This window comes from Lathyrus oleraceus, chromosome 3 (assembly GCF_024323335.1).
Source record: "Lathyrus oleraceus cultivar Zhongwan6 chromosome 3, CAAS_Psat_ZW6_1.0, whole genome shotgun sequence".
Classification (NCBI taxonomy): domain Eukaryota; kingdom Viridiplantae; phylum Streptophyta; class Magnoliopsida; order Fabales; family Fabaceae; genus Lathyrus; species Lathyrus oleraceus.
In genome coordinates, this window is record NC_066581.1 from 298,638,816 (window position 1) to 298,662,324 (window position 23,509).

At 31.6% G+C, this 23,509-nt stretch overlaps 2 protein-coding genes across 5 annotated transcripts; both read right to left on the minus strand.

The window, feature by feature from the left end:
* Positions 1–449: 449 nt before the first annotated feature.
* Positions 450–4,681, minus strand: LOC127130949 (uncharacterized). The gene is made up of 3 exons (XM_051059899.1): positions 4,665–4,681; positions 2,665–2,807; positions 450–1,710 (listed from the first exon to the last, which is right to left on the minus strand). The coding sequence occupies exons 1-3, from the start codon at positions 4,679–4,681 to the stop codon at positions 638–640; spliced, it is 1,233 nt and encodes a 410-aa protein (XP_050915856.1). The 3' UTR covers positions 450–637.
* A 5,807-nt stretch (positions 4,682–10,488) lies between these two features.
* LOC127127200 (uncharacterized) lies at positions 10,489–22,855 on the minus strand. Of its 4 annotated transcripts, none has more exons than XM_051056328.1 (3): positions 22,627–22,855; positions 10,891–11,691; positions 10,489–10,773 (listed from the first exon to the last, which is right to left on the minus strand). In XM_051056328.1, exons 1-3 carry the CDS (start codon positions 22,718–22,720, stop codon positions 10,622–10,624), a joined length of 1,047 nt encoding a protein of 348 aa, XP_050912285.1. In that variant the 5' UTR covers positions 22,721–22,855; the 3' UTR covers positions 10,489–10,621. The 4 variants fall into 4 exon arrangements, with proteins under 4 accessions (XP_050912285.1, XP_050912283.1, XP_050912284.1 ...); XM_051056326.1 differs by having other exon boundaries at positions 10,891–11,694; XM_051056327.1 differs by lacking the exon at positions 22,627–22,855 and adding an exon at positions 12,649–12,881.
* Positions 22,856–23,509: the final 654 nt, after the last annotated feature.

Below are 23,509 nucleotides of genomic sequence, written 5' to 3' on the forward strand. Positions count from 1 at the left end.
CACACACTTTATTTGATCTATAACAAAAAGTAATACAGTCTATTTAGTCAAACGTCTAATTTGCATACATAAATATGAATACCACTCCATATTTTCAGAGATGACAACCATTCGATTATTTCATTTTCTAGCTTCATACATTTTTGAAATAAAAGTAGATTTGACATAGTCATTATGATATTGTACACGTCATGAGTCCAAACATACAAATTCAAACTCATTGCAAAACCAAACATAAAAGTTTTTTGTAACATGCACGGGGACTTGAGATTGAAAAAATGGAGAATAATTGAGACACATGCTACATTTTTTCTCACATGACTTTGAGATTGATATGTCAAGAAAATGACATAATACACTGCCTAGAACATTTAAATAAATTTTATAAAACATAATCATAAAGCCCTTTAAGTCTAAAACTTCCAAGATATTTTAGAAAACCCCAAAAATTGTCATGTTCACGAGTAATATTCATCAAAAGCCACGTAATCTAAGCCAAGACTGTGAAACTAAAGAAACCATAACAAAGGTTTCTGGTATATTTAAAGTAAAAGGAAACAAAAGGAAAATACGGGGAACAATATGATCCAAGTATGAAAGATCACACAACAAGCTACATAGTACAAAAGTCAACAGACTATTCAACAAGAGAATAATCTACTTCATAATGTAGATTTCGAAAACACCAATCTAGCCAATAAGTTCTTGATCTACTTGATCTACGATGAGGCCGACGTCTACCAGCAGGCACAATGCACTTCAACAGTTCATTATTACTCCCTGAATACACTTCACATTCAATAGACATACAATTAATGTAATACACAGAGTTGCTCTCATAACCCCATTTTCTCGGGTTTGCTAGTGCATAACACTTGTTACGTGAATAAAATAATGCAATGTCACCTAAATTTTCTAGCTTGGCATAACTCATTGTTCTGAAGTCTATCATGTAGACATCCAATAGTCTCCCTGGTGTAAACACAACTACTAGAAGCTTTCCATCACAACTAAGTAAATTCAAGAAAGAATAAGTTATGTTTGGAGTATTTTTCAGTTTTAGAAATTTCAAACTTGAAGAGTTCAAGCTAAGTACCCCGACTTGAGCCTTGTCAGTGATAACATAAATTATATTATGCAAAACAACAAAGTCCACAACCTTCAATGGATTTGCTCTTTCGATATAAGTTACCCAACTAGAATTCCGTGACTGATAGACATGCAGGCTAAATGAAGATTTGCAAGAAGCCACTATAACAAACTCACTAGAGCCTTTGGCAAAAGCAAGTAAGACACGACATGCACAATAATTCAAATAATTTCTAATTGTTGAGATATCAATGATTTTCTGCTTTCTTGTAAATGGGTTCATTAGTTGAAGTGTATTGTTGGCACCTGCCATGATTATATATCCACTAGAAGAACCGCAATAGTATAATCCCCAAAAATAACTCATCTCAGAGAGGTAAGCTCGTTGATCAGGTATGCTGTAAAAAGAATAAAATTTCTTAGCATATGATGTTGTTTCCACAAGTAATGGTGATTGAGATTCTAGGAATTTTTTCCAATAAATCATCTTAACTACCCTCCACTCTCTGCAAACACTTGCAAAATCAAAGAGATCATCAAAATTTAGTTTTTGGGAAATGGTATCAAGCACATTCTTAGGAAGTTGGCTGAAATCAATATCGTTTTCCATTTTCTTCCCTGCTACAATGACAATGTTAAGACGATTTAGAATATCTATAATAAGATTGGAGATAATTTTATTCTCATTTATATAATAATATCATTTAAAATCATGAGATAAAGGAACATTTCAAAATAGTATAATAATTGAAGAAAGAGATTTTCCTTAAAATACAACATTGTTTTTAGAGTATGTGTAACTAAATCCACGCTAGTATAGTGAAGGTATTTGAGATTATAATCAGTAAAATCTAAATTATTTATGATAAAGGTGACTAGGGACAATGAACAATTAAATAGACTTTCCAACAATTATGCCCAATATTATGCGCTTGGAGCGTGGAAGGTGCGGGTGGACCAACAACAAATTTAAATAAACCTTGATACCATCTTAGAAATTGGACATGAGATAAAACTTAAAACCTCAAAGTTGACTTGAAAAATGGAAGCCTTATAAGCAATACTATATATTTGGACAATTAGAAACTCAACACACCACCTCGAACTCAATACTATGAACATGTTGGAATTGTAATAATGGTCACTCAAAATTGTTGCAATTATGGTGGTTTTTCAACACAAGTAAATTTCCTCATACATGAGAACCATCTCAATAATCAAATGAAACTTAAATAAACAAAATTGATATTTCAACATAGGAAAAATCGAATGGGAACATAGGGCAAATGACAAGGCTTTCTATCCGGTAACTTATCGGCCATGGTTCAGCTTCAAAAACAGTCCCAAAATCCACAACGGTGAAAATCATTTGCATTAAAACACAATAGATTTTCAAAACTCAAGGCAATTAGGGAAAAACAATATCCAAAAACAACATATACAAGAAAATTATATGTTAAATATTTGATACTTAATTTTAAAAAATATATATTGATAATGATATGATAGGCATGATAATACATCTTAAAATTAACAAAATTAAAAGAGGGAGTATATAAGCATACGAAATCTTACTTGATAGTGACATAGGTAAGCCATTGGAACTTTTAGGTCGGATAAAACCTTCTTCATTGTTTCCTCGTTGCATTCCTAATTTCTTTGCGGCCATCTTGTCTACTTTACTCTCTTTGTTGTACACGATTGAACTATCTTGTCTACTTTATTCTCTTTGTTGTACGCAATTGAGCTTCAAACCCTTTTATACATAGTACATAAATGAAACTCTCGTAAATAAAAAGGAAAACACGTCAGAGCGTGTTTCCCATTGGTCACCTCATCCCTAATTAAATAAGATTTTAAAATTGGAAAGATAAACATGTTTATTTAATTTAATAGGCAAAACTTAATATTATTATACTATAGTCCATTCAACATTTATAATTATGTATTGAATTCATAGTATTAAATTATAAATTTTGAAAACAACCAAGTTGGCTAAATGCATATCTGCAAAAAGGTGATGTCTCATTAAACTTTTAATTTTGAATACAATGAAGGTAGTCAAGGAAAAAATATTTAAAAATGTACACATCAATATAGACATAAATGGATATTTAAAAAAGAAATATATAAAATAGTAATTTTTTGGATTAAATAGTCAATTGGTTCATTTAAGTTGATGTGTTTTTTGTTTTCGTCCCTGTATTTTCTGTGTGAAAATAATTCTTGAACGCTAAAATCCTTTTGATTTTAATCGTTAAGGTTAAAACCCGCATAAATATGCAAATTTTCCTACGAATTTTAACTTTAGAGACTAAAATCAAATAAAATTCAACATTTAAAGACTTCATAAAAAAAAGATAGAATGACGAAAAATAAAAACACGTCAACTTATAGGAACCAATTGACTATTTTAGCCTAATTTATTTTACTATTTTGCATTATGTACTTGTAGTGAGTACAATATATGATATTTTGCATGCAATAAGATACACAAGAGGTCTTAGTGTTCTGATCGCTAAGAAGTGAATAATTTACTTAACTGCCTAGCTTAGTATTTAAAGACGAGAACTCTAATGGAGAAACCAATAGGGAGAATATTTTGTTGAAAACGTGACTCCAAACACAATAGGGCGTGAATTGTGAAGTGCATGAATCGTGATTAATTTAAAAAAGTTTTTCACTTTGAAAACGGTTTATGATATTACAAAGATAAAAGCATCAGAAATTAAGAGAGAAGGAAATAGTGATGAAAGAAAATAAATTAACATATAAGAGAGATATGGATAGAGAGATTAAAGCAGGATATATAGAGATTCAGCCTAAACAATTTAACTTAGGTCCTCTCCTCAAGAATTTCTTCCTGGGAATTCTACTATAAAATATCTTGAGCTTTTATCAATATTTCCATGAAACTTATTAATACAAGAGATTTTACATAGGATGGTCCCCAAAATAAATGGTGTTTTTGATGATTGAGTTCACAAACCATACAGGGATTTTACTAGCTAATCACCCGAACCAAACTAAGTTTTTATATGGAAATCTCAATAACCAAATATGTCAAGTAAAATTATCACACTCTTGATGAAAAACAATTATTTACGAACACCAATACAACCAAGCACCTATCGGATGTATTTTTCACTCAAAAGGCATTGAGGTAACTTTTAGTGAAAAAATGAAAAAGGAGAAAAGAGAGAAATTAGAAAAGGATAGTAGTGAAAGGTTTTTAAATGGAATCGTTACAAATCAATTTTAAGCCTTAATAATCAATTATGTGGCATCACAAAAGAGATAATCGATTAACCTTAATGCAGTAGTCAATTATATATTGTAAACTAAACTCATAAAGGATTATTCAAGCTAGTAACTAATTAAATACTTACGTAAAATATTTGCTAGTGATTTTATAAAAGCAAATATACATATAAAATATTTTAGTGTGTATGTGAGAGTTACATTAGTATCTTATAAGATACTCTTATATTTTCACATGACATGAATCGCGTAGACACAAGATCAGACGAGTTTTTACACTTTCTCTATTTTACAACCTTGAAGTTTTAAAATACCTTGCTAGATTCACCATGGATTCAACATTTTATACGAGACTTGAATTATTTTATATGACGAGGATTGATATGGCTTCTTTGATGGATGTCAGCACCATAGACTGCTTGATGATGGATCTTCAATGACTTCATCGATTTTTGTTTGACATTAGGTGTTGTCATCATCAAAACCACCAAGGATAATTTGTTACTAAGATAATTTGTATATGACTATACCTGTAAGCACATAGATCCACATTCCCCTCTTATTTAATGATGACAGCGCATCTATCGAAGTGGTGGACAAATAAGAAAACATTGATAACATATTGAAGTGGTTAAACTCCCCCATGACAAATATAGAGAGTATATCCTACTCCTTCTAAGAGTACGCCTTTCCCATATAACCTTATCAAAAAGGTATAAAATAAACACAAGGAAAGCACATAAATTATGTATACCACATAGAGAAAGAGAATAAGAAGAATAAAAAGAAGCATTTAGTAGATATTAACCCATGCATGGTTGATTCAATATTCCTAACGCAATTATGAAAAATATATATTTAGGAAGACACATGCTCAAATGAAGACACATGCTCAATTATGAAATCCCCTTTCTCAACATGATCTTTAATAAAATGGTGCCTAACCTCAATACATTTAGTCCAAGGGTGAAGTACCAAATTTTTGTGAGGTTTATGTTGGTTCTAAGTGTTGGCAGCAATTTTGGTAAAACAAAGAGTGTTCACAAGATGTTGCATGTGATGTCTTAACTTAAGATATCTTGTACCTGCTGGAGTTTAAAAACATAATTATCCAGGATTGTTTCAGGATGTCATACACGATGTCATGACATCTGATATTATGTACCTGCTGGAAATTGTAAATGGAATTATGCAAGATTGTTCCAGGATGTCAGACCCGATGTCATGACATATGTACACAAAACATTCAGGGTGAATGTTATGTGTTATGTGATTGCGCTTTTAATGGCAATCTATGTATGATTGAAGATCTGATTTACAAACGCATTCAATCATTAATTACAACCAGATTTACTTATTTTCCAAAGAGATCTAATCAGCTGTCACGAGAAGATTTGAATGGAAAATAGTTTTAGGGTTTCAAGATGTCCAAGCCCAGCTGAATGCTTCTATAAATAGGACATGGAAAACCTGATTTGATACACAACCAATACAGAGCGAAATATTGAGAGAGAATAAGGGATTTTGACTTTACAGGGATTTTGACGGTGGACCTCACCAGACTAGTCCACCACAAGTCACCATAAAAATAAAAAGTAAGGACATGGTTTTAAAGGAAAAATGCTCAGGAGCTCGAATTTGACCTTCATTTCATCCAATTCCAAGTATATTAAAAGATACATGGATTTGAAATTTAAGGTTCATGATTTTAGTTGCTTTGATTTGACCTCAAAGCAACTCAATCTTGTTGCATACATTGGTAGGATTTCAACCAACCAAGAATCAAATAGAATGGTGAAGAATTGAGAGAGAATCGAAGACTCAAAGTTTCTGAAAATTCACCTTCGGGTAGCTTTGATTTGGCTTGTTCTTGATCTGAATTCACCTGGTTCTTCCTCCTCTTGCTTGCAGTGACCAATTGAGATGAAAAATGCAATGAATCCTTGGAGTTTGAATCTCAAAACATAAGGTGAAATTCAAACTTGGTTTCAAAGAAACCTTCAAGGAATTCTATGGTGTGAGGGTCTGAGATAGCTTGGCAAGGCTTGGGCAAGGTGTGTGTCAAGTTCTGATGCATTGCACTTGTTTATATAGGCAAGGGAAATGCCTTCTACACCATTTGAAATTTTGCCAAAATTAGCAAGTTTGGTGCATGGATGCATGGACATTGATTTGGGCCCAATTCCTGATGTGATCTTGCTCCAATTCGTGCATAATGAGTACTTAAACATTAACACGCAAGCATGCGATAGGAAATGGTTATTTGAATTCAAATCTTGCCAAAAAACCTATGAAAGGAACCATGCACAAGTCCCTTAATATTTGTCTCAATGAGGTGATCCTGGACTTTTTGGAAAGGTGGCATCAAGGGGAACAACCTTTATTTTGAACACTTTTCCATTTGAATCTTAGATCATGATGAATTTTGAGGTGGAAGTTTGAGAAATTAAACATAATTGAAAATTTTCTAAGTACCAAGTCAAATGATCACTTCTTCCATCTTGAATAACTTTTTCTATGAGCTTCAAATGGAAACGTTTCCGTCGCCAAAGTTGTATCTATTTCATCCCTATTCAATTTGGTCACAAATTTTACATCATTTGGATTTGTTATTAGAGAGTTATACATTTTAGAAGTTGAGGAAAATTGTTTGTTCAATGATGATGGCCCAAAATGACCTATAATGTTTCCTCTTGGAACATGCCCTTGCATGTTGAATTTGAAATTTCTCAAAGAATAAAAGTTAGAGAAGACATATTGAAATTGATCATGAAACTTGGATGGTATTCATATCATAAAAATTGAGCAAATTATGGTTCTTGGAAGTTAACCTCTTAACTAGGGCACAAACAAAATGACCTATAATCTTTCACCATAAAAAATGACTTTCTAAGCAAAACTATCTCTTTATGTAAACATGAAAGTTGTTTGGAATGCCATAAAGAGTAACGTTTATCTTGGAATAATTTTCATATGATAAAAATTGTAGGAGATAAGGTCTAGGGAACCCTAGTTTTGACCAGTTGACTTTCTCTGGTCAACCTCTTTGAACCAACTTGCAAACTTGAAGTTCTATGGATCTTTGGGACTCATGGAGGATCATAAATGCATAAGATGATGTATAATTAAGCATCCCTTGAAATGTTTGACCAATTTGTTGAAGAAACTTGCTGAGGAAGTCACACAAGATACCCAGATGAATTAGGGCTTCCAAGGCAAACAAGCTTTAAACTATTGATAAATTCTTGATCAAAATGATAAATGAAGATCACGGGGATCCATATATGATATTTATAACCAATGTGAAACATTACTTGATTGATCTTTTGTCATGAGGGTCTCAAACCCTATATATGAGCTTGATGAGGCATAGGTGGATGCACACACTACCTACAAAAGAAACAAAGTTATACATAGACATATTCTTGGCATTTTGGTTAGTAAACAAAGAAAAATAAAGTACGACACAATCAAATGTGCTTGGTGATCTCTCCCAATGCAAACCCAATGAATAAGGGGTAAGAAGGATGTCAAGGTGTGATCCTAAAGCCAATGCAAATGGTGAGATATCATGAGGGATCTTAGGGTCAAAATTGGGGTCTTACACCCAAGACACAGAAATGTCATGTGATCTGACAAATCCCTTTTTTGTGATAATACTTGTGTGTACAATTACCCGTTTTTCCCTTATGTCTATATTAAACACAAGGCATAGGTCGTGTCATCCTTGTCCAGTTCAATATTGAGCCCTTAGAAATTTATCTTGTTATGCAGGATGGGAAAATTCCATCTAGCTCACTCATGTCCCTCAGCATGCTTCGTGGAGTACCCACCAACTGTCTTTATGGTCATCCAGTTACGGACAATGTTTGATCAGCAATAAAGCACTTGATTATACATCTAAGGTCCATAGTGGTTTCAGGTCGAAGGGTGATATACACCACTATCACCATGAGAATAACTTATGACACTTTGCATAACATTCTATGTAGTATTCTCAAAGCGGGTCAATCTAGTATAAATATTACTCCTAATATTCATACATATGTTTAAGACTTGATAACTCCTTATCCATGATCCATGAGATGTGATCATCAGTCTATATACATAATAGTCTTAATGCTTTAATATTATCCCATTTCACAATAAAGCTCGACTACGAATACTTTAAGAATAATGTCTTTATGTTTAATGGGATCTCACGATTAAGTCACACTTGATACATTAAACGGACTAGCTATTCTAGGAACTTTATTAAACAAACATAATAAAGAAAAAGCCTTTTATTATTAATAAATAATTCGATACAAGTACCAAAAGTATTAGTCTCTATGGCTTACACCAACAAAAAATTATGTGATTCGTTGGACCAGTGGGTGTGGACTGGGAAGCTTGTTCGTGATTATTAGCAAGTTGTGAGTATGTCATATATAATGACAAACAATAACAAGACTCAAAATTTTGTGAGTTTGGTTTCTCCTTTGATGGGTAGGGTAAACTAAATAGTTATGGGTGAGGAAAATAAAAAATTATGTGGAGTGTGAAGGTTTGATTAGAGGTGCAAATAGAAAGTGGTTAAGAGTGTTTTCGAAATTCAATGGGTGTTGTAATACATTTATTGTGTAGTCGTGGGGTGTGTTGGAAGGTTTAAAGCTTGTCAAAGCTCAAGATTTAACAGTATAAATGTGTGTTTGGATTCTACAATAGTCATCTCGAGTATCCAAAATGGAAATGGTGGTAATGTCACAAGTATAGGTTGGTCTAAAAAATTCACCAAATGACGGATCTCCATTGGGAGGTGAAGATGAGTCATGTTTATTAGAAAGTGAACTTTTATGTATATAGACTAGCTAGTATGTCATTACTTTAAACTGTGATATCTCTATTTATGAGGTGTGTCCCAATTAAATCAATGATCGCTTTGATGTTGATGTCTCAGGAGGCTTGACTCCTCGACTAGTTACTTTCTAGTTCCCTTTTCTTCGGGCTTTAACCTTCTTGTACTCTTGAAAATAAATCATAACATATTAAAAAAAAAGATCCACAATTACAAAAGATACATAATATTAACTTTAACATCGTAATTTTATAAAAATCCACATCGCTTTACTGTTTAAAAAAAGTATCATGTCAAAATTACATTGTCTCTTTATAATTATTTTTACAAACAAAAAATTATATTTTTAAATTATTGTAAATGGCATAATTGTCCCTCTTTTGAAAATGGTTTGAATAGAGACTAAGTTATTATATTTTTTTAATAGAAAATTTAATTTAATTTTTATTTGGTCAAATTAGATCTAGTAGTTTTTCTTAGTCACTAAAGTGGATCCTTTCTCTTGATATATTATTTCTTAAATCTCTTATCATGTTAGAAAAAACACTTTTAATAGTTATTTACTCTCCCCAAAAAGTATATTTTCAGAAATAATTATCTATATGATTTTCGTAATGTACTCAACATTATATACTTTATAATTTAACATTATGAATTATATATATATATATATATATATATATATATATATATATATATATATATATATATATATATATATATAAAATGTTGAATTGTAAAGTATAAAAACTTAAATAAACTAAAATTAAAAAAACGGTGGCGAAGAAGTGTCGCATCACACACTTTATTTGATCTATAACAAAAAGTAATACAGTCTATTTAGTCAAACGTCTAATTTGCATACATAAATATGAATACCACTCCATATTTTCAGAGATGACAACCATTCGATTATTTCATTTTCTAGCTTCATACATTTTTGAAATAAAAGTAGATTTGACATAGTCATTATGATATTGTACACGTCATGAGTCCAAACATACAAATTCAAACTCATTGCAAAACCAAACATAAAAGTTTTTTGTAACATGCACGGGGACTTGAGATTGAAAAAATGGAGAATAATTGAGACACATGCTACATTTTTTCTCACATGACTTTGAGATTGATATGTTAAGAAAATGACATAATACACTGCCTAGAACATTTAAATAAATTTTATAAAACATAATCATAAAGCCATTTAAGTCTAAAACTTCCAAGATATTTTAGAAAACCCCAAAAATTGTCATGTTCACGAGTAATATTCATCAAAAGCCACGTAATCTAAGCCAAGACTGTGAAACTAAAGAAACCATAACAAAGGTTTCTGGTATATTTAAAGTAAAAGGAAACAAAAGGAAAATACGGGGAACAATATGATCCAAGTACGAAAGATCACACAACAAGCTACATAGTACAAAAGTCAACAGACTATTCAACAAGAGAATAATCTACTTCATAATGTAGATTTCGAAAACACCAATCTAGCCAATAAGTTCTTGATCTACTTGATCTACGATGAGGCCGACGTCTACCAGCAGGCACAATGCACTTCAACAGTTCATTATTACTCCCTGAATACACTTCACATTCAATAGACATACAATTAATGTAATACACAGAGTTGCTCTCATAACCCCATTTTCTCGGGTTTGCTAGTGCATAACACTTGTTACGTGAATAAAATAATGCAATGTCACCTAAATTTTCTAGCTTGGCATAACTCATTGTTCTGAAGTCTATCATGTAGACATCCAATAGTCTCCCTGGTGTAAACACAACTACTAGAAGCTTTCCATCACAACTAAGTAAATTCAAGAAAGAATAAGTTATGTTTGGAGTATTTTTCAGTTTTAGAAATTTCAAACTTGAAGAGTTCAAGCTAAGTACCCCGACTTGAGCCTTGTCAGTGATAACATAAATTATATTATGCAAAACAACAAAGTCCACAACCTTCAATGGATTTGCTCTTTCGATATAAGTTACCCAACTAGAATTCCGTGACTGATAGACATGCAGGCTAAATGAAGATTTGCAAGAAGCCACTATAACAAACTCACTAGAGCCTTTGGCAAAAGCAAGTAAGACACGACATGCACAATAATTCAAATAATTTCTAATTGTTGAGATATCAATGATTTTCTGCTTTCTTGTAAATGGGTTCATTAGTTGAAGTGTATTGTTGGCACCTGCCATGATTATATATCCACTAGAAGAACCGCAATAGTATAATCCCCAAAAATAACTCATCTCAGAGAGGTAAGCTCGTTGATCAGGTATGCTGTAAAAAGAATAAAATTTCTTAGCATATGATGTTGTTTCCACAAGTAATGGTGATTGAGATTCTAGGAATTTTTTCCAATAAATCATCTTAACTACCCTCCACTCTCTGCAAACACTTGCAAAATCAAAGAGATCATCAAAATTTAGTTTTTGGGAAATGGTATCAAGCACATTCTTAGGAAGTTGGCTGAAATCAATATCGTTTTCCATTTTCTTCCCTGCTACAATGACAATGTTAAGACGATTTAGAATATCTATAATAAGATTGCAGATAATTTTATTCTCATTTATATAATAATATCATTTAAAATCATGAGATAAAGGAACATTTCAAAATAGTATAATAATTGAAGAAAGAGATTTTCCTTAAAATACAACATTGTTTTTAGAGTATGTGTAACTAAATCCACACTAGTATAGTGAAGGTATTTGAGATTATAATCAGTAAAATCTAAATTATTTATGATAAAGGTGACTAGGGACAATGAACAATTAAATAGACTTTCCAACAATTATGCCCAATATTATGCGCTTGGAGCGTGGAAGGTGCGGGTGGACCAACAACAAATTTAAATAAACCTTGATACCATCTTAGAAATTGGACATGAGATAAAACTTAAAACCTCAAAGTTGACTTGAAAAATGGAAGCCTTATAAGCAATACTATATATTTGGACAATTAGAAACTCAACACACCACCTCGAACTCAATACTATGAACATGTTGGAATTGTAATAATGGTCACTCAAAATTGTTGCAATTATGGTGGTTTTTCAACACAAGTAAATTTCCTCATACATGAGAACCATCTCAATAATCAAATGAAACTTAAATAAACAAAATTGATATTTCAACATAGGAAAAATCGAATGGGAACATAGGGCAAATGACAAGGCTTTCCATCCGGTAACTTATCGGCCATGGTTCAGCTTCAAAAACAGTCCCAAAATCCACAACGGTGAAAATCATTTGCATTAAAACACAATAGATTTTCAAAACTCAAGGCAATTAGGGAAAAACAATATCCAAAAACAACATATACAAGAAAATTATATGTTAAATATTTGATACTTAATTTTAAAAAATATATATTGATAATGATATGATAGGCATGATAATACATCTTAAAATTAACAAAATTAAAAGAGGGAGTATATAAGCATACGAAATCTTACTTGATAGTGACATAGGTAAGCCATTGGAACTTTTAGGTCGGATAAAACCTTCTTCATTGTTTCCTCGTTGCATTCCTAATTTCTTTGCGGCCATCTTGTCTACTTTACTCTCTTTGTTGTACACGATTGAACTATCTTGTCTACTTTATTCTCTTTGTTGTACGCAATTGAGCTTCAAACCCTTTTATACATAGTACATAAATGAAACTCTCGTAAATAAAAAGGAAAACACGTCAGAGCGTGTTTCCCATTGGTCACCTCATCCCTAATTAAATAAGATTTTAAAATTGGAAAGATAAACATGTTTATTTAATTTAATAGGCAAAACTTAATATTATTATACTATAGTCCATTCAACATTTATAATTATGTATTGAATTCATAGTATTAAATTATAAATTTTGAAAACAACCAAGTTGGCTAAATGCATATCTGCAAAAAGGTGATGTCTCATTAAACTTTTAATTTTGAATACAATGAAGGTAGTCAAGGAAAAAATATTTAAAAATGTACACATCAATATAGACATAAATGGATATTTAAAAAAGAAATATATAAAATAGTAATTTTTGGATTAAATAGTCAATTGGTTCATTTAAGTTGATGTGTTTTTTGTTTTCGTCCCTGTATTTTCTGTGTGAAAATAATTCTTGAACGCTAAAATCCTTTTGATTTTAATCGTTAAGGTTAAAACCCGCATAAATATGCAAATTTTCCTACGAATTTTAACTTTAGAGACTAAAATCAAATAAAATTCAACATTTAAAGACTTCATAAAAAAAAGATAGAATGACGAAAAATAAAAACACGTCAACTTATAGGAACCAATTGACTATTTTAGCCTAATTTATTTTACTATTTTGCATTATGTACTTGTAGTGAGTACAATATATGATATTTTGCATGCAATAAGATACACAAGAGGTCTTAGTGTTCTGATCGCTAAGAAGTGAATAATTTACTTAACTGCCTAGCTTAGTATTTAAAGACGAGAACTCTAATGGAGAAACCAATAGGGAGAATATTTTGTTGAAAACGTGACTCCAAACACAATAGGGCGTGAATTGTGAAGTGCATGAATCGTGATTAATTTAAAAAAGTTTTTCACTTTGAAAACGGTTTATGATATTACAAAGATAAAAGCATCAGAAATTAAGAGAGAAGGAAATAGTGATGAAAGAAAATAAATTAACATATAAGAGAGATATGGATAGAGAGATTAAAGCAGGATATATAGAGATTCAGCCTAAACAATTTAACTTAGGTCCTCTCCTCAAGAATTTCTTCCTGGGAATTCTACTATAAAATATCTTGAGCTTTTATCAATATTTCCATGAAACTTATTAATACAAGAGATTTTACATAGGATGGTCCCCAAAATAAATGGTGTTTTTGATGATTGAGTTCACAAACCATACAGGGATTTTACTAGCTAATCACCCGAACCAAACTAAGTTTTTATATGGAAATCTCAATAACCAAATATGTCAAGTAAAATTATCACACTCTTGATGAAAAACAATTATTTACGAACACCAATACAACCAAGCACCTATCGGATGTATTTTTCACTCAAAAGGCATTGAGGTAACTTTTAGTGAAAAAATGAAAAAGGAGAAAAGAGAGAAATTAGAAAAGGATAGTAGTGAAAGGTTTTTAAATGGAATCGTTACAAATCAATTTTAAGCATTAATAATCAATTATGTGGCATCACAAAAGAGATAATCGATTAACCCTAATGCAGTAGTCAATTATATATTATAAACTAAACTCATAAAGGATTATTCAAGCTAGTAACTAATTAAATACTTACGTAAAATATTTGCTAGTGATTTTATAAAAGCAAATATACATATAAAATATTTTAGTGTGTATGTGAGAGTTACATTAGTATCTTATAAGATACTCTTATATTTTCACATGACATGAATCGCGTAGACACAAGATCAGACGAGTTTTTACACTTTCTCTATTTTACAACCTTGAAGTTTTAAAATACCTTGCTAGATTCACCATGGATTCAACATTTTATACGGGACTTGAATTATTTTATATGACGAGGATTGATATGGCTTCTTTGATGGATGTCAGCACCATAGACTGCTTGATGATGGATCTTCAATGACTTCATCGATTTTTGTTTGACATTAGGTGTTGTCATCATCAAAACCACCAAGGATAATTTGTTACTAAGATAATTTGTATATGACTATACCTGTAAGCACATAGATCCACATTCCCCTCTTATTTAATGATGACAGCGCATCTATCGAAGAGGTGGACAAATAAGAAAACATTGATAACATATTGAAGTGGTTAAACTCCCCCATGACAAATATAGAGAGTATATCCTACTCCTTCTAAGAGTACGCCTTTCCCATATAACCTTATCAAAAAGGTATAAAATAAACACAAGGAAAGCACATAAATTATGTATACCACATAGAGAAAGAGAATAAGAAGAATAAAAAGAAGCATTTAGTAGATATTAACCCATGCATGGTTGATTCAATATTCCTAACGCAATTATGAAAAATATATATTTAGGAAGACACATGCTCAAATGAAGACACATGCTCAATTATGAAATCCCCTTTCTCAACATGATCTTTAATAAAATGGTGCCTAACCTCAATACATTTAGTCCAAGGGTGAAGTACCAAATTTTTGTGAGGTTTATGTTGGTTCTAAGTGTTGGCAGCAATTTTGGTAAAACAAAGAGTGTTCACAAGATGTTGCATGTGATGTCTTAACTTAAGATATCTTGTACCTGCTGGAGTTTAAAAACATAATTATCCAGGATTGTTTCAGGATGTCATACACGATGTCATGACATCTGATATTATGTACCTGCTGGAAATTGTAAATGGAATTATGCAAGATTGTTCCAGGATGTCAGACCCGATGTCATGACATATGTACACAAAACATTCAGGGTGAATGTTATGTGTTATGTGATTGCGCTTTTAATGGCAATCTATGTATGATTGAAGATCTGATTTACAAACGCATTCAATCATTAATTACAACCAGATTTACTTATTTTCCAAAGAGATCTAATCAGCTGTCACGAGAAGATTTGAATGGAAAATAGTTTTAGGGTTTCAAGATGTCCAAGCCCAGCTGAATGCTTCTATAAATAGGACATGGAAAACCTGATTTGATACACAACCAATACAGAGCGAAATATTGAGAGAGAATAAGGGATTTTGACTTTACAGGGATTTTGACGGTGGACCTCACCAGACTAGTCCACCACAAGTCACCATAAAAATAAAAAGTAAGGACATGGTTTTAAAGGAAAAATGCTCAGGAGCTCGAATTTGACCTTCATTTCATCCAATTCCAAGTATATTAAAAGATACATGGATTTGAAATTTAAGGTTCATGATTTTAGTTGCTTTGATTTGACCTCAAAGCAACTCAATCTTGTTGCATACATTGGTAGGATTTCAACCAACCAAGAATCAAATAGAATGGTGAAGAATTGAGAGAGAATCGAAGACTCAAAGTTTCTGAAAATTCACCTTCGGGTAGCTTTGATTTGGCTTGTTCTTGATCTGAATTCACCTGGTTCTTCCTCCTCTTGCTTGCAGTGACCAATTGAGATGAAAAATGCAATGAATCCTTGGAGTTTGAATCTCAAAACATAAGGTGAAATTCAAACTTGGTTTCAAAGAAACCTTCAAGGAATTCTATGGTGTGAGGGTCTGAGATAGCTTGGCAAGGCTTGGGCAAGGTGTGTGTCAAGTTCTGATGCATTGCACTTGTTTATATAGGCAAGGGAAATGCCTTCTACACCATTTGAAATTTTGCCAAAATTAGCAAGTTTGGTGCATGGATGCATGGACATTGATTTGGGCCCAATTCCTGATGTGATCTTGCTCCAATTCGTGCATAATGAGTACTTAAACATTAACACGCAAGCATGCGATAGGAAATGGTTATTTGAATTCAAATCTTGCCAAAAAACCTATGAAAGGAACCATGCACAAGTCCCTTAATATTTGTCTCAATGAGGTGATCCTGGACTTTTTGGAAAGGTGGCATCAAGGGGAACAACCTTTATTTTGAACACTTTTCCATTTGAATCTTAGATCATGATGAATTTTGAGGTGGAAGTTTGAGAAATTAAACATAATTGAAAATTTTCTAAGTACCAAGTCAAATGATCACTTCTTCCATCTTGAATAACTTTTTCTATGAGCTTCAAATGGAAACGTTTCCGTCGCCAAAGTTGTATCTATTTCATCCCTATTCAATTTGGTCACAAATTTTACATCATTTGGATTTGTTATTAGAGAGTTATACATTTTAGAAGTTGAGGAAAATTGTTTGTTCAATGATGATGGCCCAAAATGACCTATAATGTTTCCTCTTGGAACATGCCCTTGCATGTTGAATTTGAAATTTCTCAAAGAATAAAAGTTAGAGAAGACATATTGAAATTGATCATGAAACTTGGATGGTATTCATATCATAAAAATTGAGCAAATTATGGTTCTTGGAAGTTAACCTCTTAACTAGGGCACAAACAAAATGACCTATAATCTTTCACCATAAAAAATGACTTTCTAAGCAAAACTATCTCTTTATGTAAACATGAAAGTTGTTTGGAATGCCATAAAGAGTAACGTTTATCTTGGAATAATTTTCATATGATAAAAATTGTAGGAGATAAGGTCTAGGGAACCCTAGTTTTGACCAGTTGACTTTCTCTGGTCAACCTCTTTGAACCAACTTGCAAACTTGAAGTTCTATGGATCTTTGGGACTCATGGAGGATCATAAATGCATAAGATGATGTATAATTAAGCATCCCTTGAAATGTTTGACCAATTTGTTGAAGAAACTTGCTGAGGAAGTCACACAAGATACCCAGATGAATTAGGGCTTCCAAGGCAAACAAGCTTTAAACTATTGATAAATTCTTGATCAAAATGATAAATGAAGATCACGGGGATCCATATATGATATTTATAACCAATGTGAAACATTACTTGATTGATCTTTTGTCATGAGGGTCTCAAACCCTATATATGAGCTTGATGAGGCATAGGTGGATGCACACACTACCTACAAAAGAAACAAAGTTATACATAGACATATTCTTGGCATTTTGGTTAGTAAACAAAGAAAAATAAAGTACGACACAATCAAATGTGCTTGGTGATCTCTCCCAATGCAAACCCAATGAATAAGGGGTAAGAAGGATGTCAAGGTGTGATCCTAAAGCCAATGCAAATGGTGAGATATCATGAGGGATCTTAGGGTCAAAATTGGGGTCTTACACCCAAGACACAGAAATGTCATGTGATCTGACAAATCCCTTTTTTGTGATAATACTTGTGTGTACAATTACCCGTTTTTCCCTTATGTCTATATTAAACACAAGGCATAGGTCGTGTCATCCTTGTCCAGTTCAATATTGAGCCCTTAGAAATTTATCTTGTTATGCAGGATGGGAAAATTCCATCTAGCTCACTCATGTCCCTCAGCATGCTTCGTGGAGTACCCACCAACTGTCTTTATGGTCATCCAGTTACGGACAATGTTTGATCAGCAATAAAGCACTTGATTATACATCTAAGGTCCATAGTGGTTTCAGGTCGAAGGGTGATATACACCACTATCACCATGAGAATAACTTATGACACTTTGCATAACATTCTATGTAGTATTCTCAAAGCGGGTCAATCTAGTATAAATATTACTCCTAATATTCATACATATGTTTAAGACTTGATAACTCCTTATCCATGATCCATGAGATGTGATCATCAGTCTATATACATAATAGTCTTAATGCTTTAATATTATCCCATTTCACAATAAAGCTCGACTACGAATACTTTAAGAATAATGTCTTTATGTTTAATGGGATCTCACGATTAAGTCACACTTGATACATTAAACGGACTAGCTATTCTAGGAACTTTATTAAACAAACATAATAAAGAAAAAGCCTTTTATTATTAATAAATAATTCGATACAAGTACCAAAAGTATTAGTCTCTATGGCTTACACCAACAAAAAATTATGTGATTCGTTGGACCAGTGGGTGTGGACTGGGAAGCTTGTTCGTGATTATTAGCAAGTTGTGAGGATGTCATATATAATGACAAACAATAACAAGACTCAAAATTTTGTGAGTTTGGTTTCTCCTTTGATGGGTAGGGTAAACTAAATAGTTATGGGTGAGGAAAATAAAAAATTATGTGGAGTGTGAAGGTTTGATTAGAGGTGCAAATAGAAAGTGGTTAAGAGTGTTTTCGAAATTCAATGGGTGTTGTAATACATTTATTGTGTAGTCGTGGGGTGTGTTGGAAGGTTTAAAGCTTGTCAAAGCTCAAGATTTAACAGTATAAATGTGTGTTTGGATTCTACAATAGTCATCTCGAGTATCCAAAATGGAAATGGTGGTAATGTCACAAGTATAGGTTGGTCTAAAAAATTCACCAAATGACGGATCTCCATTGGGAGGTGAAGATGAGTCATGTTTATTAGAAAGTGAACTTTTATGTATATAGACTAGCTAGTATGTCATTACTTTAAACTGTGATATCTCTATTTATGAGGTGTGTCCCAATTAAATCAATGATCGCTTTGATGTTGATGTCTCAGGAGGCTTGACTCCTCGACTAGTTACTTTCTAGTTCCCTTTCTTCGGGCTTTAACCTTCTTGTACTCTTGAAAATAAATCATAACATATTAAAAAAAAAGATCCACAATTACAAAAGATACATAATATTAACTTTAACATCGTAATTTTATAAAAATCCACATCGCTTTACTGTTTAAAAAAAGTATCATGTCAAAATTACATTGTCTCTTTATAATTATTTTTACAAACAAAAAATTATATTTTTAAATTATTGTAAATGGCATAATTGTCCCTCTTTTGAAAATGGTTTGAATAGAGACTAAGTTATTATATTTTTTTAATAGAAAATTTAATTTAATTTTTATTTGGTCAAATTAGATCTAGTAGTTTTTCTTAGTCACTAAAGTGGATCCTTTCTCTTGATATATTATTTCTTAAATCTCTTATCATGTTAGAAAAAACACTTTAATAGTTATTTACTCTCCCCAAAAAGTATATTTTCAGAAATAATTATCTATATGATTTTCGTAATGTACTCAACATTATATACTTTATAATTTAACATTATGAATTATATATATATATATATATATATATATATATATATATATATATATATATATATATATATATATATAAAATGTTGAATTGTAAAGTATAAAAACTTAAATAAACTAAAATTAAAAAAACGGTGGCGAAGAAGTGTCGCATCACACACTTTATTTGATCTATAACAAAAAGTAATACAGTCTATTTAGTCAAACGTCTAATTTGCATACATAAATATGAATACCACTCCATATTTTCAGAGATGACAACCATTCGATTATTTCATTTTCTAGCTTCATACATTTTTGAAATAAAAGTAGATTTGACATAGTCATTATGATATTGTACACGTCATGAGTCCAAACATACAAATTCAAACTCATTGCAAAACCAAACATAAAAGTTTTTTGTAACATGCACGGGGACTTGAGATTGAAAAAATGGAGAATAATTGAGACACATGCTACATTTTTTCTCACATGACTTTGAGATTGATATGTTAAGAAAATGACATAATACACTGCCTAGAACATTTAAATAAATTTTATAAAACATAATCATAAAGCCATTTAAGTCTAAAACTTCCAAGATATTTTAGAAAACCCCAAAATTGTCATGTTCACGAGTAATATTCATCAAAAGCCACGTAATCTAAGCCAAGACTGTGAAACTAAAGAAACCATAACAAAGGTTTCTGGTATATTTAAAGTAAAAGGAAACAAAAGGAAAATACGGGGAACAATATGATCCAAGTACGAAAGATCACACAACAAGCTACATAGTACAAAAGTCAACAGACTATTCAACAAGAGAATAATCTACTTCATAATGTAGATTTCGAAAACACCAATCTAGCCAATAAGTTCTTGATCTACTTGATCTACGATGAGGCCGACGTCTACCAGCAGGCACAATGCACTTCAACAGTTCATTATTACTCCCTGAATACACTTCACATTCAATAGACATACAATTAATGTAATACACAGAGTTGCTCTCATAACCCCATTTTCTCGGGTTTGCTAGTGCATAACACTTGTTACGTGAATAAAATAATGCAATGTCACCTAAATTTTCTAGCTTGGCATAACTCATTGTTCTGAAGTCTATCATGTAGACATCCAATAGTCTCCCTGGTGTAAACACAACTACTAGAAGCTTTCCATCACAACTAAGTAAATTCAAGAAAGAATAAGTTATGTTTGGAGTATTTTTCAGTTTTAGAAATTTCAAACTTGAAGAGTTCAAGCTAAGTACCCCGACTTGAGCCTTGTCAGTGATAACATAAATTATATTATGCAAAACAACAAAGTCCACAACCTTCAATGGATTTGCTCTTTCGATATAAGTTACCCAACTAGAATTCCGTGACTGATAGACATGCAGGCTAAATGAAGATTTGCAAGAAGCCACTATAACAAACTCACTAGAGCCTTTGGCAAAAGCAAGTAAGACACGACATGCACAATAATTCAAATAATTTCTAATTGTTGAGATATCAATGATTTTCTGCTTTCTTGTAAATGGGTTCATTAGTTGAAGTGTATTGTTGGCACCTGCCATGATTATATATCCACTAGAAGAACCGCAATAGTATAATCCCCAAAAATAACTCATCTCAGAGAGGTAAGCTCGTTGATCAGGTATGCTGTAAAAAGAATAAAATTTCTTAGCATATGATGTTGTTTCCACAAGTAATGGTGATTGAGATTCTAGGAATTTTTTCCAATAAATCATCTTAACTACCCTCCACTCTCTGCAAACACTTGCAAAATCAAAGAGATCATCAAAATTTAGTTTTTGGGAAATGGTATCAAGCACATTCTTAGGAAGTTGGCTGAAATCAATATCGTTTTCCATTTTCTTCCCTGCTACAATGACAATGTTAAGACGATTTAGAATATCTATAATAAGATTGCAGATAATTTTATTCTCATTTATATAATAATATCATTTAAAATCATGAGATAAAGGAACATTTCAAAATAGTATAATAATTGAAGAAAGAGATTTTCCTTAAAATACAACATTGTTTTTAGAGTATGTGTAACTAAATCCACACTAGTATAGTGAAGGTATTTGAGATTATAATCAGTAAAATCTAAATTATTTATGATAAAGGTGACTAGGGACAATGAACAATTAAATAGACTTTCCAACAATTATGCCCAATATTATGCGCTTGGAGCGTGGAAGGTGCGGGTGGACCAACAACAAATTTAAATAAACCTTGATACCATCTTAGAAATTGGACATGAGATAAAACTTAAAACCTCAAAGTTGACTTGAAAAATGGAAGCCTTATAAGCAATACTATATATTTGGACAATTAGAAACTCAACACACCACCTCGAACTCAATACTATGAACATGTTGGAATTGTAATAATGGTCACTCAAAATTGTTGCAATTATGGTGGTTTTTCAACACAAGTAAATTTCCTCATACATGAGAACCATCTCAATAATCAAATGAAACTTAAATAAACAAAATTGATATTTCAACATAGGAAAAATCGAATGGGAACATAGGGCAAATGACAAGGCTTTCCATCCGGTAACTTATCGGCCATGGTTCAGCTTCAAAAACAGTCCCAAAATCCACAACGGTGAAAATCATTTGCATTAAAACACAATAGATTTTCAAAACTCAAGGCAATTAGGGAAAAACAATATCCAAAAACAACATATACAAGAAAATTATATGTTAAATATTTGATACTTAATTTTAAAAAATATATATTGATAATGATATGATAGGCATGATAATACATCTTAAAATTAACAAAATTAAAAGAGGGAGTATATAAGCATACGAAATCTTACTTGATAGTGACATAGGTAAGCCATTGGAACTTTTAGGTCGGATAAAACCTTCTTCATTGTTTCCTCGTTGCATTCCTAATTTCTTTGCGGCCATCTTGTCTACTTTACTCTCTTTGTTGTACACGATTGAACTATCTTGTCTACTTTATTCTCTTTGTTGTACGCAATTGAGCTTCAAACCCTTTTATACATAGTACATAAATGAAACTCTCGTAAATAAAAAGGAAAACACGTCAGAGCGTGTTTCCCATTGGTCACCTCATCCCTAATTAAATAAGATTTTAAAATTGGAAAGATAAACATGTTTATTTAATTTAATAGGCAAAACTTAATATTATTATACTATAGTCCATTCAACATTTATAATTATGTATTGAATTCATAGTATTAAATTATAAATTTTGAAAACAACCAAGTTGGCTAAATGCATATCTGCAAAAAGGTGATGTCTCATTAAACTTTTAATTTTGAATACAATGAAGGTAGTCAAGGAAAAAATATTTAAAAATGTACACATCAATATAGACATAAATGGATATTTAAAAAAGAAATATATAAAATAGTAATTTTTTGGATTAAATAGTCAATTGGTTCATTTAAGTTGATGTGTTTTTTGTTTTCGTCCCTGTATTTTCTGTGTGAAAATAATTCTTGAACGCTAAAATCCTTTTGATTTTAATCGTTAAGGTTAAAACCCGCATAAATATGCAAATTTTCCTACGAATTTTAACTTTAGAGACTAAAATCAAATAAAATTCAACATTTAAAGACTTCATAAAAAAAAGATAGAATGACGAAAAATAAAAACACGTCAACTTATAGGAACCAATTGACTATTTTAGCCTAATTTATTTTACTATTTTGCATTATGTACTTGTAGTGA